Source organism: Ammodytes marinus, assembly GCF_949987685.1.
Source record: "Ammodytes marinus genome assembly, chromosome: 2".
Taxonomy (NCBI): Eukaryota; Metazoa; Chordata; class Actinopteri; order Uranoscopiformes; family Ammodytidae; genus Ammodytes; species Ammodytes marinus.
In genome coordinates this window covers 5,345,063-5,363,413 of record NC_137231.1, presented here as the reverse complement: position 1 = coordinate 5,363,413, position 18,351 = coordinate 5,345,063, and the positions used below count along the sequence as shown (strand labels likewise).

Genomic DNA, 18,351 nt, shown 5'->3' with positions numbered 1-18,351 from the left:
CCACTGCCTTAATATCCTCTTTAAACCAAATGTAGTACCGGGTCAGTGCCATACAAAGCGTAGTCCAGTGGATACACTAGCATTTGGCTTGTTTGATTGATTTGATGGTTTTTTTGCAATTGAAAGCATACCTGGCAACTGACCTTTTCTGAATCGTAATGACATACACTCCACCTTTGTGTCACCAATAGCAGGTACAAAAAAAAAGGTGCAAATATCCAGTAATAGTATTTGACCTAGGCGTGATGTGGACTAACAGCAGTGGGACGGAGGTGTGAATTGGAGCAGCTCTAGCCAAGCGGATGGAGAGTAAAAGTGAGTGAGCATCAGTCGGTGGTAAACAGATGGAGGGAGATGCTAGGTGATAGCAGCCCCCCCCCCCCTCCCCCAGTGCTTCCCTGTCATAGGCTGTGTGCTCAGCTCACGTTCCTAGCACAGGGTCAGGCAGGTCAGAGGCTCTGTCTGGACGGTGCCACACACACACGTGCGCACACACACACACACACACACACATACACACACACACGCGCGCACACACACACGCACACACAGTCTGCCTGTTCTGCCTTTAACTGATATTCAGCCCAAAGAGGCCAGATAACAGTTCATGTTGGATCTGTCATATGGACAGGCGCCAACGTGTGCTCTTCCCCACACTACTCCATCCCCCTACACATTGAAGGGGGGGGGGGGGGCATTGCTCCATCCCCCTACACACCGAAGGGGGGGGGGGGGGGGGCATTGCCAGTAATAATGTTGAGGCCAGACTAGACTGCAGTGATTGGGGCCATTGATTGTGGTGATTTGATTTATTGATCAGTCCCCCCCTTCCCCTTCTCAAATGTGGCGTCTGAGATGCAGGGGCTAATCTGAGGCAGCTATATAGACGATCTTGTGCCTCACAAAGAATGGGAGGCGAAAACGAATGCACGAAAGGAGGAAACCACACTTATCTTAATCACACACACTGGTCCCTGCTCTGCCGTGCTGCAGCCCCCGTGCACGGATGGCAGCGCTTGTGCGTCTCTCTGCGCGTGCATGAATGCCCACCCGCTCTTTTGTGGGAGGCCGTGTGTGTGTGTGTGTGTGTGTGTGTCTGTGTGTGTGTGTGTGTGTGTGTTTGTGTGTGTGTGGTGGGGGTTGTGAGGCAGTACAGTCACCAGGCAGAACAGAGTGGATCTATAAATTGATGGAATTCAAAGCCTCCAGCATCGATTACCATTATAACAAACAGCAGCACACAGAATGTCTGATTATTTTTAGACAAAGATTCTGTGCTCTCAGCAGCAATTCTGCTGATGCTGTCACACTTTCCGACATCTGCCTATGATTGCAATTAGATGGGATACAAAAAGAAAAATAATACCCCATCTGCATTTTCCCCACTCTCCTCCTCCGCCCCTATTTTTCCCTCTTTAATTTGTGCTGTCCAAGCCGAGTGCACACAATAGTGATTTTGACTCACTCTACCTCATTGCAGTATACCTTTGGTAGTTTTTATTTTCACAGTTGTCAACATTTTTTTCCGCCATGGGTCGTCTTTGTGAAAAGCCAGAAAATAGCTTACCGCTACAGATGTAATCAAGACGAGCTAGCTTTAATGAATCATTGTCAAATCTACTCCAAGACAATACATTAGTGAGCCCCCCCCCCCACCCCCCGCATTTTACCTAAAACAATCCCACTTGCTCAGATTGCTCCAGTACATCTCTCTTTTGTCAAGAGTGTTTCCTTTTGCTGGATGTGATTATAAGACTTTGTTCCCTGTATTTGATGCCGTTGACTACAATATAGATACAAGTTGCCTCCCATCATTTAGGGTGAAGCACAACATATTTTGACAACCAGCTTATGTCATAATCCTCAGTGCTTGGTCTCTCCACTGATTTGTTGCCACTGCTGGCCTCCGTTTTTCTTTGGCCGGTTTATCTCACACCCAACAGTGTCTGAAGGGACCACTCCCTGCAGCCCTTTGCTGCAACACACTTGCATAAACCTGAGAGCTCTTAATACAGTATGAATGGCTGCCTGTCAGATCATGTGAGGTCTCACTCACTATAGATACTGATGGGGTCCATCATAGGGCATTGTCAGAAGGGCACAGCCTACTTCTGTAAGCCAAAGGACACGTGATTCATCATGGTTTCACAGCTTTTTTTTTGTTCATTGAGCTACCATTGTATTTAAGGACTGCCAATAGGCTGCTGGTCTATACTGTTAAAGCCAATACTCATTGTTGGTCCTTTTAGTTTTTTTGAGTCAGTTTTTGAGTCACAAAGATTGCATTCCCCTTCGTAGATTGACTTGAGCACGCCAGGAGTGGTTCGTCGCTCCAGACCCCTCTCTCCCCTCTGTCCCTCCAGTCCCACTGACAGCTCTGCCCTCCCCAGGGGAAACTCATCAATTATGGGCTGGATGTTTGACTGGCAGAGGCTTAATGACAGGAGCTCTGTATTGACCCGACTGCCACACATTGGAAATTCGGTCCCAATCCTCTTTTTTTATTTTTTTTTATTCACCTTTCCCCTTTTTATAAGCGTTGGAGACTTCAAAAACATATGCATGTTTATGCAAATGACTTGACGAGGCTGAACATAATGGAGGGAGATAAGTGCATGTCATGGGGGATATCTCAAAGGGTGCCCTGGTTGTAGGTTGAAATAGATCACGTCTGATTTAGAAAGCGGTGGAAAGTATCTTTTGTCTCCTGAGATAGCAATCGCAAAACACTACATTGTGGAGTTCCTCCCATCATCAATCTGAGCAAGACAAGCAAAGTAGCAAACAGTCTGTTCTGCTTCACTTCTTTCCAGGAAGACAGACAGTAGGTTTCATTTGATGGGCTGTTGCCCAGGCTTCCCTCCACTCGTAATGGGCTCCAAACTATGTGGGGGAGCTTTCAGAGTAACCATGCCATTACTACAGCACTGTTTGGCTTGCATACCGTTAAAAGTATTCACCATTCTCATCAGCTGAGCTTCAATACAAAAGCCCGGCTCTACAGCGAGGCCACTGAGCCATCGGCAGTCTTTGAATCACAACACTGTTATATCTTTAAGTACTTATAAAATCCACTCAAAGTCACTTCCAGAAGAATTTTCTTTTGGAGAGATTAGCGGGTCTGAGGCCATTTGAATCTAGAGGAGGTTGGCCGCCTTCTGAAAGCCCACTCACTAATCTGCAGGAAGGCTCATCCCAGATGGACTGGAAGGGCTAACAGGAATTTATAAAGTCCTGTCGCCTTATCCTCTATAGCCATGGCCTTTTCCGTGACAGTATTTACTTTACCAGGAATGACACATTTCCCCAATAATGCATCTTAAACATTTGCACACTTTATAAGTGCAATACTCGTGATATTTAAAAGGTAGGGGTACCAAAATATTGTGTTTTTCTTTCTTAACAAATTGGAAATATCACAAGATACATGCAGTCTCTTCACCAGAGAACACTCACATTTCAAAGCACTTTACAAAGGACCTGGGAGATCTAAAAGCTACAATCTTGTTATTTTTCATCTGAGATTTTTTATTTAAAGATATGGGAGCTTTAAAGCGTTTGGTAGCCATATTGCTAAGCTAAAGATAGCTCATTTCCTGCTGGATGTATAGGTTCATATTTAGCATACATAACCGAAATCAGTAGTTTCCTACAAACTAACACACTTTGGTCTTTTTTCATTGAATCTTTGTTAACAAAGTTTCTAACACAAACTAATCACGAGCAATGTCCACAAAGCCTGCAAGGTGCACAGTGCTGCTGCTGCTGCTGCATCAAACTAATATAAGCCAGGTCCCTTGCTCACATCTCACTGACAGGTTGTATCATCTTCTAGCTTCTAGCCTTTTCTCTGGCCTCAGACTGTACATCCAGTCCTACTTTTTACCCACTTTTTTAAAAAAAACTTGTCAATCCAGGGACTTGAACCGTCAGCCCTTCAATTAACGAGCTGGTTCTCTGACCGACCGGGCTGCCACTTGTCCCACGAGGCCCCCACGCTGTTGAAGTTTCACCCCTAACACTTTCTCTCTCTTTTATTCTCCTTGTGTGATGATTTATTAAATTGCCTTTAAGTAAGACTGCAGATTAATTAAAAACACAGTCAATTTCATTTCCTGGGCGTCATATATAAATTCTCAGTGGTGGTAATTGAATCCCCCCTCCACTCCACTCTTTTCTACAAGAGAAAGATCCTCATCAATTACTGAGAATCCCAGTCAGAATGAGGAAGTAAAGATGGTGAATGTATGGCTGTCTGTTCCAAGCTGTTCTACTCACTCAGTACAGGAGAGTAGAGTTTGAATCTGTTTTTCTTTTTCTCCCCCCCCCCACCCCTTGCCTGTTTGCTGAAAGAGCCGGGAATTGGATGACTGATCGATAGTATTGGATTTGCGGATGGCAGGCGGTGCAGCTGAGTCCAGCATGAATGCAAGGTTCTGATGAGGGGGGGGGGGGGGGTGGCCCTGCTACACACACACACAGACAGCTTTGAATAGTGGATCAGACGCGTTGCCAGGGTGGAGCTCTCATTTCATATACATATATATATATATATATATATATATATATATATAACCCAGACATGTAAAAGAAGAAGCCATGTGCGCTGAGGAGACATTAATGGAATAGCGATTATAGGGCTGTTGTTGTAGCAAAAGGGTAATTTGGTTAAAGCTTGGGGAAGGGCTGCTGTCATGTATTGAAAATCTGTGCGGGATCAATATAAGGATCGGTGCAAAGGCGATGGCAGAGAGTTTGAGGAGGAGAGAGAGAGAGAGAGAGGGGCTGGAAATAGATCTGACCTGTGGTTAATTACGACAGCAGGGCGAGGGCTGTTTCGTATGTTTGAATCAGGTCCTGGCCCAGGCTTACCAAAACAGCCTTTCATTTCAGGAAGAAGCTCTATTTGTTTGCGAGGGGTGTTTGTCAGGTTATTGGGTCTCTGCACGTGACTCACCCCCTCCCCTTCTGTCTCTCTCTCTCTCTCCCTCTCTCTCTCTCTGTGTCTCTCCCTCCCTCTCTCTCCCTCGCCCCACTCCTCCCTCACTGGCGCTCTATAGCCGTATCGATTATTTCAAATACTGATTATCTAAAAGGCCTTCTGCTACTGTAGGCATTGGATTTATTTTGGCTTAATTATTTATGGAGCCCGGGCTAGCTGTAAGTATTACTGCCGTGAGATCATGAAGGATTACATTGTTAATATTCAGCAGTGTATTTTTATTTATGTACACTCTAAGCTTTACTGGATGAGCGTTGGCAGGCTCCCTAAAGTGCCGCTGTGTGTCTCTCTCTCTCTGTCTCTCTCTCTGTGTCTCTCTCTCTGTGTCTCTCTCCCTCCTCATCTCCTCACCACAGTTGTTTTCTGTGTGTCTTTGTAGAGGGAGCTGAACTGTGTGGCGTCTGAGCTGGCCGGGCGACAAGAGGAGAGCGAACATTCCCACAAGCACCTGGTGGAGCTGAGCAGAGAGTTCAAGAGAAATGTCCCCGAGGTGAGTCCACAGCACCCCCCACTCCACACACTCTACATTCTATATGTGTCCTTCTCCTCCGCTTCACTTCAGCAGGCAATGTCTGCCCCCGCATCTACCTGTGTGAAGGCAATTATCTCTTTATTTAGTCAAATCTGGATTAGTATATACTGTATTAAAGGTGGAGTCAGTGTCTCTGGAGAACGCTTGTTGTCAAAATCATGTTTTTGTCAAAATCAGTGAATATCTCCTCACGATCCGCTACCTGGCTGTACTTTGTGTGCGCGCTAAAAACAAAATGTGTTGTTAATGCACAGCCCAGGCTCTGTAAACTGGAATGTACACAAAAGAGGGCCCACCGTAGCTAGCAACAAACCCCGTTTCCAAAACCTAGGCGCACACACAGTACAGAGAGGAAGCGGGTCATGAAGAGATACACACTGATTTCGACAAAGGGATTTTTTTAAAAACAGACGTTCTTCAGAATCACTGACTCCACCTTTAATAACAGTACACACTTCTGTGTTGAGTCATGCTCAATGAGGTGGAGTACAAAAGTACAATGCTAAAAAAGCACCTCAGCAGATATTCACTGATTTTGACAAAAAGGGATTTTGACAACAAGAATGGCTAACTCCACCTTTAACTGTGGACTATACTGGTGAAAAGTCAAGGTCAAGGCCAGCCCCCCTCAGTTAATATTTGAAGTAGTGAGTGAGAGAGAGAGAGAGAGAGAGAGAGAGAGAGAGAGAGAGAGAGAGAGAGAGAGAGATAGGAGAGAGAACGAGAGAGGAGAGGACAGGGGGCTCATTTACAAAAAGGTAAAGGCACAACCTTGCAGCCTACTTTCAACTCCAAAACTAAAAGCAGCAGTTTGTGTAGAAAGTTGTGGCTTTGTCAGAATTGTCAGCTGACTCTCTCCAAGGCTGCAGTGATGTAACAGGAACAGGTGTTTCTCTAAACCCGCAAGGAACAGGACTCTGACTAAACACTTCCTGATGAATGTTGATGAAGATGCACTGACTATCGCACACACACATTAATCAAGAAATATTTAATGAGAGACCAATTCACATAAGGAAATTGGTTCAGAAAGAATTTTTTTACATTTTAAAGAGTAGGAAAGTCTAAGAGTTCTCGGTTACTGTCATTTTTCCTCTTGCCCATAATTGCCATGGAGGGATATTTTTATTTACAAAATCCGTAGCGCTTGTTTATTTGCAAAAACGCATTGTAAAGTGCAGCATTGTAAAGTACAGACCACTACACCTTTACACAGCCATTTCACCTGCTCCACAATGTAACATATTCAAATATTCAAAAAAGAAATGCGCAATATTGAGAACACAAAAAGTAGACATGAAAATGGTGTTTTTTTTCACATTATATGTTTGTACTCCTCAGTGAGCAGAAGTGTGTACTGTAATTAAAGGTGGAGGCAGCAATTCTGGAGAATGTTTGTTTCTGAAATCATTGAATAATTCCTCCAATCCGCTACCTGCCCGTACTGTGTGTGCACACTGAAGAAAAAAAATTCCGGTGCTTATACACGGCCTAGGCTCCGTTAATGGGCATGCTGCTAGCTATGGTGGGCCCCCTTTGTTCACATACCAGTTTATAGAGCCTTTTCATCGCTAAAATAGTATGGGCAGGAATTGCGAAGATATATTCACTGATTTTGGAAAATAAGTGATTAAGTGATTTTGACTCCAACTTCAACCGAGAAGTTCTTTTCTTAGCAACATCATCACTTCTCTCACCCAAGTTGACATTTTTCGGAACCTCACTATTCCAATTGATCGATTTATATGCTAACTTATCTTATTGTTAATATTGTGCATTACTGCTAGCTTACATTTCCCTCTGCCTTACGTCTACAATGTCCGTAGACCTCATTCAACCTGCCTTTTGTACCCTGAAATACCAATTAAGGTGGATTGAATTGAACACATGAAAAGCTCAAAAGCTCAATCTATGAATGATACAGATTTGATTTGGTCCTTTTTTTCATCCATTGACATCTACGCTTGAAGTCAAAGAGAATATTCTAGATATTTTATAAATGAGCCCTGCGGCTATTTCGCTGTAGCTATGCTTGCCTGCCTGTCTCAGCAGCACTGAGTATGAAGTGTAGTAGCGCTGTAATCTTGTCAGTATAATACAGGCGTTTAAGACAGGATCAGGCTGTCACTGCTGGCAGCAACAATCCCCCTTTACCTGAGGCTGTGGGAGCTCGCACAAGTCTGGATCTCTGAGCTACTGGAAAGCCCCACTTTTCAAACATGCCCACTCAAACCCAGCTAGGTTTAACCACTAATACCCACACTCCCCATAACAACATATCACACACACACACACACACACACACACACACACACGCACGCACACACACACACACACACACACACACACACACACACACACACACACACACACACACACACACACACACACACACACACACACACACACACACACACGTGCAATTGTAAGAGGAGCTATGTAGAGAGAAATCCATTAACATTAAGGATTCTCAGTCCTCTTTTTCCTATGGAGCTGTGTGAGCCTCCGTGCGACGGGCCAATGTGATTCCTGAACAGGTGGAGCATCTTGCAAAAGAGAAAAAAAAAAACGCTGAGGCTGAGTTTACTTTTTCTGTGTGCACACAGGAGGTCCGGGAGATGGTGGCACCTGTTCTCAAGAGTTTCCAGGCCCAGGTGAGTCAAACACACACTTTTTGTTGTTGTTGTATTTTTACGACACACACACAAAAGCTTTCCACATATCCTGCAGAATAACACACTGAAAGCCCTGGTTCTATTGATGATTATCCTAAGCTTTCTGCTGCACGTTTTATAATTGACTGAAACAAGAGACACTCCTCCTTGCTTTACACTGGGCCCCAGCAGCCTATAGACTGTATGATTTGATAGATAGGGGGGGCCGAGCAATCCACGGCATACTTTTCATCTGGCGCTTTATTGACGGATGCCTTTTTCTGTCAAAGTGAAGTAGCATCTATCTGCCATTAGATGATCAGATATCTGGGCTTCTCATATTTTCCTCTTGGGCTGAGACAAGCCCTCATTTCCTGTTGTGATGGTGCATTCACCGTGCCCCCCCCCCCCCACCCCCCCCCCCCCCCCCTCTGACGTCGCCATATTGAAAAAGTCATCTGATACCTACCAAGACTCTGCTTCCAGCCATTAAACCAAGGTCATAAATCACATTTGCGAGGGGCTTGCGCTACGGTCCGCAAAGCAAGAAGGCTTATGGAAATGATACCACAAATATGTTTTCAGTCTCGCTCCCCCCGCCCCTCCCTTACCCCCCACCCCCACGCTCAGCGCCAACCTAAAAGCCCCATCATCGGTAAACATGAGAACACCCGGCCATGGATTGTTCACTTTTCTCTTTGGAAGTGATTATTGGCAGATTGTTTTTTAAATGCTTTATAATTGACTACATGCAACCAAGCAACCGTTGTTTGGCTGGCAGGGAAGCTATCACATTCTTCAGCACCCGCACTCTCCGCGATACTCTTGTGTTTTGATTTGTGTGTGCTAATTCAATTACCCACTAGTACTGTAAAGTCGCACACATTATAAGACGCACCCTTCCATATCTTTATTGTGCAAACAAGAGCCCACAGGATTCATTTAAGCACCACTGATGTCTGTCAGCTGGGAATCTGAGAGATGTATCACAGTAGATAAAATAGATGGCTGATAACGAGCGATGTGGCTGTTTCTTTCTTCTTAGCTGCAGGCCTCTCAGGGAACCTCTTGGTCTCTCTTGTGTGACTTCCACACTCTTCTGCACATTGCCAGCTTGCAGTGAAAAATAAATAGTTCAAGCTATATATTTTTATTTATTTTTTCGATCTCGAAGGTGCAAGCGAGCAACTCGGCGGCACCATAATAATATAATCCTCTCTGGTGTTTTTCTGATACACTTTGACCTTATTGGTAATGTCAAACAGCTTGCGGAGGCTGGTGAACTTTACCCAGCGGTAGTGTGTGTGCGACCTGGGCGTAAAGCTGTGGGACCTGGGCCTGCTGCTTCAGGGGCCGAGAGAGCGTGGTAGAGAAGGTGGAGAGTTGGATGTGGCTGTTTGGCTGTGTGCTTTGGGGAGCGACTGAAGCTCCCCCTTTGCATCTGCACTGTACAGGTGGTGAAAGATTGAAAGAAAAGTCCTGGCATGTGTGTGTGTTTGGATGCATATGGCTGCATTCTAATACCCATACTACCCTGCTATTTAGTATGCTAGAAAAATATTTAGAATGTCCCCAATACATGTGATCAGATGCGGCATGAATGCTTACAAATACCCGGATGTCCTAAAACCACCGGCTCTTTTGGCAATTCTGACTGTCCACAATCCTCTGTGCACTAGAAGTTGCGTCACATTGACTGAGCCTCTGAGTAAAAAACAACAAGCAATGCAACGGATATATAAGCAAGAGGAAAGTTCAGGGTGCGATGTTATGATGAAATAAATAAGTAAAAGTTTGACACAATTGCATGCCTACTGCATAACTACATACTTTTCATCAGATGTTGTATGTAGAATATTCAAAAGAAAGATTTTGTCATTTCGAACGCGGGCTAAAGCTCCCCTGCAGCTGCACTGTACAGGTGGTGAAAGATAGAAAAGTCCTGGCGTCTGTGCGTGTGTGTGTGTGTGTGTGTGTGTGTGTGTGTGTGTGTGTGTGTGTGTGTGTGTGTGTGTGTGTGTGTGTGCATATATATATATGAGAAAGAAGTGGGTCCTTGCTCCCCTCTCCTCCCAGTTGGGAGGCCCAGAGGAGTGCCTCATGGTATTTGGACCCTCATCATGCCACTTCTAAAGGAGCAGTCGGCTCCTTTGAAGTGTTTGCGACATGACAGGTTCCTCTTTCTTTCCTTTTTCATTTCAATGTTCCCCACCCCTTTTCTCTCTCTCTCTTCTCCCGTCCAATCTCGCCTTCTAATTATCGCTAACCAGGCGACTGATTAGAAACACGTTGCCGACCTACTTTTTTCTTCTTCTTCTTCTTCTTCTTCTTTCCGAGGAGCTTGTAGGAGGAGAAAGGGTTAATCCCAGAGCTGGTGGCTGTCATTGGTCGCTTCCCTCCTTCTTCTCCTCTTTTTTTCCTTCGTTCCTTGCTCTCCTCTTTCTTTCCCTGGAAGTTTTTGTGCTAATGAGGTCCCGTCAGAGCCGAGGAGAGGTGTTAATTTGGCCTTGTGAAGTAGGGAGGAGATTAAGGACAGTGAGGAGCCGAGTTTACGGCTTAAAATACACCGCTGTCCTTATTAATCCACAGCGGCCCTGGGAGACCGGCGATTTTTTGGTTTTATAATGAACACTGTCTTTATAATGAAGGTAATTTTAATAAAAATGTACGAGCGCAAAGGAGAAGGAGATGGTAACGTGTCTTCCTTGGTCTGAGGCACACACCTTTGGGGCTGGGGGATATGACAGTTATTTCTCAAGTAACCCATCGCTAGGGGAGAGACACCCGCCCCGGCTTGAACCGCGCCTGTTCACACAACTTTCACACACAAAGCTCTCGCCGCCATCTGAGACGTAAAGATAGCAGTCTTCACCAAGTCTTCACAAAACATGCGGGGGGGCTCCTCAACGCAATTTGCACCTCCCTCTCACTTTAGAGTGTAAGCTCCCCGTAGGATCAACCCTTTGTGAAGGTGAAAAAACAACAGTGACAGATTTTTAGTATATTTGTATCCGTTTTTTTCCTTTTTTTTTCTGTAGGAGATGCAAATTCCGCCTCACATCCGGCCCGCACCAAATCTGTAAAAACCAGGCCCCCCAAATGAACCACAATATTCAATTTTTTCATCCTCTCCTCTTGATGTCGTTTGGTGCTCTCGTCGGAAAAAAGAAAAAAAACTGCAGTATGGCTCCCTAATTACGGAAAGTTGCTTTACAATGATAATCCGTGGAGTAATTTAGCGTGCACAATGAGAGTTGTGTGGTGCCTGCGCAGATGGAGATTCTGATAAATAGTTTGTAACGTGTAATTAGCAGCTCTGCCGGTTACATACCATTAACCCCTCCAGCTTCAGGAATCATTATTGGCCCTCATTATCAAGCAGCAAGGTACGATCGAGCTGACTAGACATCAAAAACATCAAACGGCTATTACGGGCGCTGCAGAGTGGGGGCCGGTGGACACCTGTTTATGAGTCTAACTGTGCCATTTCTTCCCCTGAGGTAGGGAAGTGATGAGGTGGGGGGAAGACAATGTTTTTGTGTACGTTGTTGTTGTTGCTTGTTTGCTATGAGGGCACAGGAAGGTGTGTTGACTATACAGCAACTCCACAAAACTAGAGGAAAGACATCTCAAAATGGCTGCTTCCTCTCACACAGAAGCAGACTTACTGTTAGCCAAAAGGGAGGCAACTGCCTGGGGACCACAAGTCACCATGGGCCCCCCATAAAAGTCACCATGGGCCCCCATAAAATGCCTCCATGGTTAAGATTTTAACATTTTATTTCAGCTTTTCACTCTTATTTCTAAAAATCTGTATGCTAAAATTGGATCAAAAATAATACATATGCATTGTATTTTGATGCTTTGGTGGCAACATTGTTTTTGAAACCTGAATAGGTATTTCTCGTTACACATAGGTATTTACTCAATAAATAAAGTTTGAATACATTTCAAACAAATAATGTGGAGGGGCTTAATGCCTGTACGATATCCGCCTCTGCTCAGAGACACGACTGACTTCTTACCTTTAGGAAAGGCAGAATTAAGTCCATTTAGAATCAAACGTTGTGACTAGTACCTGTTGTGCAGAGCTGATCATGTAAGCCTTATGCTTTATATAATCTATCTTGTCAGAGAAATGAGAGGATGTACAACTAAAATCTTAACAGTTTTTGAATCGAGAAAAGAAACTGTGTGAAGCAGCTTGCGTGTGATCTGACCAGAGTAGACCTCATTCCCTCTCACCTGTGCCCCCTGCCTTGGCCCTGAGCTGAGGTATAGACACAACACTGTCTTTGATCATCCATCCACAGACCACCACGCTCGTCCTCCTTTTTTTTGATTAATTCCTGAAGGAAATGATAATTTCTCTTGAATGTATGAATATGTTATGAATAGTGGGAATGAATCAAAGAGCAAAGGATGATAATTAATTACAGCGCTATGATAAAAGGCTGTGGGTGTTATGACGCAAGCTTCCTCCGTGTCATTATGAGAGGCTCCGTAATTACCTTTCTGCACGAGCCAGCGCTCCTGGCGGCGCTGGCGGTGGGTGAGAGTGAGTCTAACGGTCATAAAGCTTTTCCCTGCCTAATTGTCTGAGGGGCTCTATGGCACTTTCATAGATGAGGGACTGCGCCCGTTAAGGAGGGGAAATGCTTCGGCGAACGCTATACAGCTTTTTTTCCGGCTCAATGAAGACAGATCTTCATCATGGGCTTAAACCTCGCGGTTATTAGGTACAGTAGAGAATTGCTTGAATGGATGGCTAACTCTGGGAAGATGCTGGGGCCCCCCGGAACAAGTGTGCAGCAGATTTTTGTACTACAAAAGTTTTCTTCCATACTACAATACTGTTTGAGAATCAAGTTAGTGTTGATTTCTGAGTATATTGTACAACACAGGCCCCGTATATCTGTGCCAATAAAACCCTGATCTCTTGCCTTCCAGTTCCCTCTCTGAATATTCCCTTTGTGCTATTATTCATGGCCTACCTTATGTAAGGGGCATTTACGACCTCATCCCACTCACTCCCACTGCTCTCCCCTCCTCCTCCTCCGTCTCCACAGCGGGCTGACGAGGTATGCCTCTCTAATGCCTCATGTCTGGGGCTCATTGAGCAGCAGAGACCTGGGCCCCTTGCTCTGGATCTCCAGGCCATTACCTATTCACAGCACGTCCAGGCCTCCAGCCCTATTGTGGGGGGAACATAATGGGCTCCAGGGCCATGTAAACCACCAGCTCTCTGCTCCTGCTTTATCACTTGTGTCCTTTTCAAACTGAGGAGAGAGGGAGAGAGAGACAGCAGTGGGGCAGGAATGTGTGTGTGTTTGGGGTTGGAGTGTAATTGGACATTAGATAATACCTTCCCTGAGTCTTTTACGTCCTCTGCCCGTGCCTCCAGAGGGTGGATGTCCTGGCCTGTTCTCCACATCAGAGCAGAAAAAGCTGCTTCGACCCAAAACCTTAACACACTTTCTCTTCACTTACTCGTTCACCTTTTTTTTATTACTTTATAGTTTACTGTTCTAGATTATGATTAGACATAGAATGACAAGCTTATGTGAGGATCAGATATTGTATAGCTGTCCATCGTACTTTTTATATCTTGTCTTATCTAATGCCAAAGTCCATACATTGATCAAATGAACAAATAGCCCTGTCAAAGGCTTTTTTAATTCTTCTTTTGATGGCAGCAATGCTTTTTTTATATATATATTACAGTAAAGCATTCAGCCATGTACAATTAGCGACATGTTGTGCTAACTGCTTATTGACCTAGTTTGTTCTAAACACTTTTACAGTAACTTTTTGCACAACAGTGGCCGCTGTGGCCACAAGGGACAATGTCACTAATGATGAATGCTCAGACGTGCTGTGGAGTCAACATGACATGAAGTGCATATTTAGAGGTGGGTGTGTGATCGCAGATCAACTCAATGCAAAGAACAGAGTGCACGCAAACAGATGCAAATTTTTCTCTCTGCTGCAGTGCATATTGAGACAAAGATGCATCCGCAGCTAATAGAAATGTTTCAACTGGAGCGCAAGTATTGCACTTATCTGGAAGCCAAATGACTCAGTGGCTTCATTTATGATCAAAGGGTTAGGACGAGAGGAAAAAAGAGAGAAACTTAACAATATAATATAAATATCAAATCCTCTCAAAACACTCCCTAACAGTGTGTGTGTACTGTATGTTGGTAACCAACTATAGTTAAAGTGTGTATAGCAGGCACATCGTCTGTTTTCAACAAATACAGATAGCTATTACACTTTATTTTTTATGAATTAAGCAGAATTTGTCTTTGTATTCACTCTGAACACACTTCAACAGAGAAGAGATATAATGCAAACATAAGCAAAAGCCTAAAGTGTGTGAGGCTGTTTTTACTTTTGCAAACATTTTATATATTACTACTACAGTATGTATACTGTGATACTGCTGCCTATAACTTGAAGCTTTAAATGGAAATGTGGAAAATGTCCATGAATCAAAAGCTAATACAACACAACTCTAAACAGAACATAAAGCTACTTTCTTTTTCATTTAAAAAAATGACAAAAGTAAACACATTTTTTCTCCAGCCAAACATAATTGTATCGTATAACTCAAAGAATTTCTGCAAAAAATACCATTAAGTCTGTTTTTCCTCCAGATGTTGAGAAGGTAACTTTAAAAGAAATAAAAAATAAAAAGCAAATATCATCCATTCAGTTAATGGCTACAGTGGTAGTTGGGTGGCAGCTTTTCAGCGTTGTCACACCATATTTCAGCTGCAGATTGGGGCCTTTTTTGAGAAGAAGTTTAATATATCTGACTGCCCTTGTTTGTTTCCCCTGCGTTGGTGACTGATCGTTGAGATGTTTTTTTTCTGCTGAGACGCCCTCAACCTTTCCATCAGCCTTCTCCCAGTGTCAGTCCCCCTCTCCTCTGCTGTGCTGTGTGTGATCTGATGGCGTGTGTGTGTGTTTGTTTATCGTGTCCTGACTGATGCCCTGTCTGCGCGTCCCAGTTGGGTGTATTCATCATTATGGATGCGTGTTTAGAGCCAGGGATGCACACCAGGTAAAGAAGAGCGAGAGAGAGGGAGGTGTGTGTGTGTGTGTGTGTGTGTGTGTGTGTGTGTGTGTGTGTGTGTGTGTGTGTGTGTGTGTGTGTGTGTGTTATAAATAGGCACTTGGCTCTCTCTAGCCATGTGGAATTGATGAGTTTCAGCACATTCTGCTCGGCAGTGCCAGGTTTAATTTCTGCCGTCCTGACAGCACAAACCTTCCCTCGCCCGGAGACGTCACGCCTGACTGCCGCTGCTGTGCAAATGTTAGCCGTGTTTGAGGATGGACACACACACACACACACACACACACACGCACACGCACAGCGCCGGCCCGGCCCCGCTCCTATTGGGCCCTCTGACTGGGCCCGTATACATCCCCTCTCCTCTCTAAAACCCCTGTCACCTTAAGAGACAGGCAATCACGCTCCCCTCCTAACCAAGCCCCCCCCCCCCCCCCCTCTTTACCAAACACACACTCTTGCCAGCAGCAGGCAGTAACTAATCTCACTGGCCGTTTTCTAAGAGCTAGCTCGCCATCAGTCCAACACGGTCAACTAACTTGTTATGAGGCAGGTGAGAGAGCCTCCTTTGCTCCCTGCAGGCTACCTCAAGCCACAGAGCAGCAGACCTATAGCAGGCAATGGTGTGTATTTCAGGGGGGGAGGGGGATATGTTCCGTTCAATATTTAGAAGAGGTAGGGGCTGGAAACATTTATACTGTATATTCTTCTTACCTCTAACTATATAATTACATTCTCTAATAGACTTATTGTTGTTGAGATGTACAAGAAGAAAAAAAAAAGTTTTGAATGTACAGAAAGTTTTAAACAACCCAGGAGAATAAATATTTGAAAGCAATACAGAATACCCTTACTACATTTTATTCCATTATAATTGTTGTCACCAGGTACCTGAATGTTGTCTTTTCCTTTACATAGAGACACTTCCATCATAAAATGAATGCAGAAAAGGCCCAAATTGGTGCATAGCAATTCACCACGATGAAGAAAATGAATGATTTGACCCTTCACATTTTCTCTGGGAGAACCCACAGTTCAACCACCCCCCTCCCCCCCCAATGTTGAAACTAAACCTATGCCCCATTCCAGCAGCAGTAGTAGTAGCACTGTCTCTGAGATTTCCCCGACGACTCCTTTTCCTGGCTCACTTCCTCAGCTGCTGGCAAGAGCACAGTCAAATTAGCCAATAAAAATGTGTGAAATCGGTGGCTGAGAGCCGGGGTGAGGGACATGCCAGGAGAAATAAACATCAGCGCAGCCGTTCTACTACAAACCAGGAAGAGGGCTTCACGTGAGGAGGAGACACACACACACACACACACACACACACACACACACACACACACACACACACACACACACACACACACACACACACACACACACACACACATACACACACTCACACATACACACACACACACGTACAGGAGTAAAAAGGCATTACGAACGCCTGCTCCGCCAATTTCTACGGCCAGGATTCTCTCACAGTTCAGGGGCAGCAATGGGAGCGGCACAGACACATCAAGAGAGTAAAGGCGGTTTGCTCCGCTCCACTGAGCGCAGAGGAGAACCCAGCCCCTCAGATCAAGCCAGTGGCAGCACAAGTCAAAAAGAACATGAGCTTCTGTCAGACGATACACAGCCCCGCATGTGCTCAAGTGATTTAATTCCCCTCTGTTCATCTGTGGTGTGTGTGTGTGTGTGTGTGTGTGTGTGTGTGTGTGTCTGCGTGTGTGTGGGTGTGTGTGTCCCATCCCCAGTCTTCAGTTCACATGATGCTCGCCTGTGAAGTTCAATTCCAGCGCAAAAGAAAAAAATCTAAAACACGCTAATTAAATATCATAACGTTGTGAAGAAGGGGCTCTCGTAAAGGCACCTGCAATTTTAATTTAGACTTCAAAAGAAGCCCGGGACTTTAAAGCAAATCTATTGTTTTTCATTTAGACTTGCAATTTTCCTCTTTTTTTTCTCTCTCTCTCTCTCCTCCGCTAGTACTGCAATACGTACGTTTATGATTGATCTGGTAATTAAAATATGCAGAGAGGGGAAAAAATATTAACTCCTTTTATTCCCCACTTTTTTGTTTTGTTTAAGAAAAAAAACAGCCGAACAACGTTTTTCTTTCCAGCGCTGATAATTACTTTTTTCTTTTTGTTGCACATTGATGTTCTTTACACAGCATTCATCGGCCTCATTATTTCTCCATTTTCATCTTTTCTGCGCGAGAGATCGATAGATTGATAAAATGATGGAGCCCATCTTAAATAATGCAAGCGGAGAAAAAAAAGTTACACTCACTTTGCTGCCGGCTTAAGTGTTTGAACTTTTGATATTTCTTCTTTTCAAATTGTATTTAATATCCCGTGAAGGTAGACCTGGTAGAATCACATGCTAGTGTAAAATCATTCATTCCCATGTTTTGCTGTCCCTCATGCACAAAAAAAAAATCAAATAAATAAAGGTGCAACTCCTGTCTTACTTTTTAGTGGTATATGGGGGGGGGGGGGGATGCTTGTCTCTGCGCTTCATCCTAAATGATAAAGTAACCGGCAATTCAAAGAAAGACAGCGAAAAGTAGGCCAATTAGTACCTAGGGAACATTTTGCTGGAAGAGATAGCAGCTCCGAAATGTCACATGCACGAACATTTAGGACTGATTGTTTATAATATGACCTGACAGTTTTGGTCTCTGTAATATGGGATTAACTGCAATACTAATTAACATGCGGCTCTTCTTAAAACAAGCAGGCACAGCTTCAGTTAAGCCTTAGCTCCTTTAAAGTACACTACATTCCCCTAACATTAAAGTCTCTTCTTCTTCAACACAAATCAAATGTGTTTTTGCGCTCTTTAAAAGATCTGCTTGTTTTAATGTTATCTTACACTTGAAATACGACGTTCTAAATCAAACCTGGCGCCCTTAAATATCTAAGCCAGCATTGTCCTACTGTTCTTTGCCATTCTATCACAATCAGATATATCTTTTAAAAGTCCCACTGCAGGGCTGTGTGCTTCATCCAACACATTAAGTGTCCACGGTGGCCTGAAGGAGAGCGCTCAACGCATCCTCAATTAAAGCAAA

General features: G+C 44.3%; 1 protein-coding gene across 1 annotated transcript in view; it reads left to right on the top strand.

The window, feature by feature from the left end:
* Window positions 1-18,351, top strand: part of cux2b (cut-like homeobox 2b) — a gene marked incomplete at both ends in the record, with an annotated part of 94,597 nt that overhangs the window by 31,594 nt on the left and 44,652 nt on the right. The window contains 2 exon segments of the mRNA XM_080040622.1: window positions 5,382-5,492; window positions 8,141-8,188. Coding sequence (XP_079896748.1) covers window positions 5,382-5,492; window positions 8,141-8,188 — 159 coding nt within the window.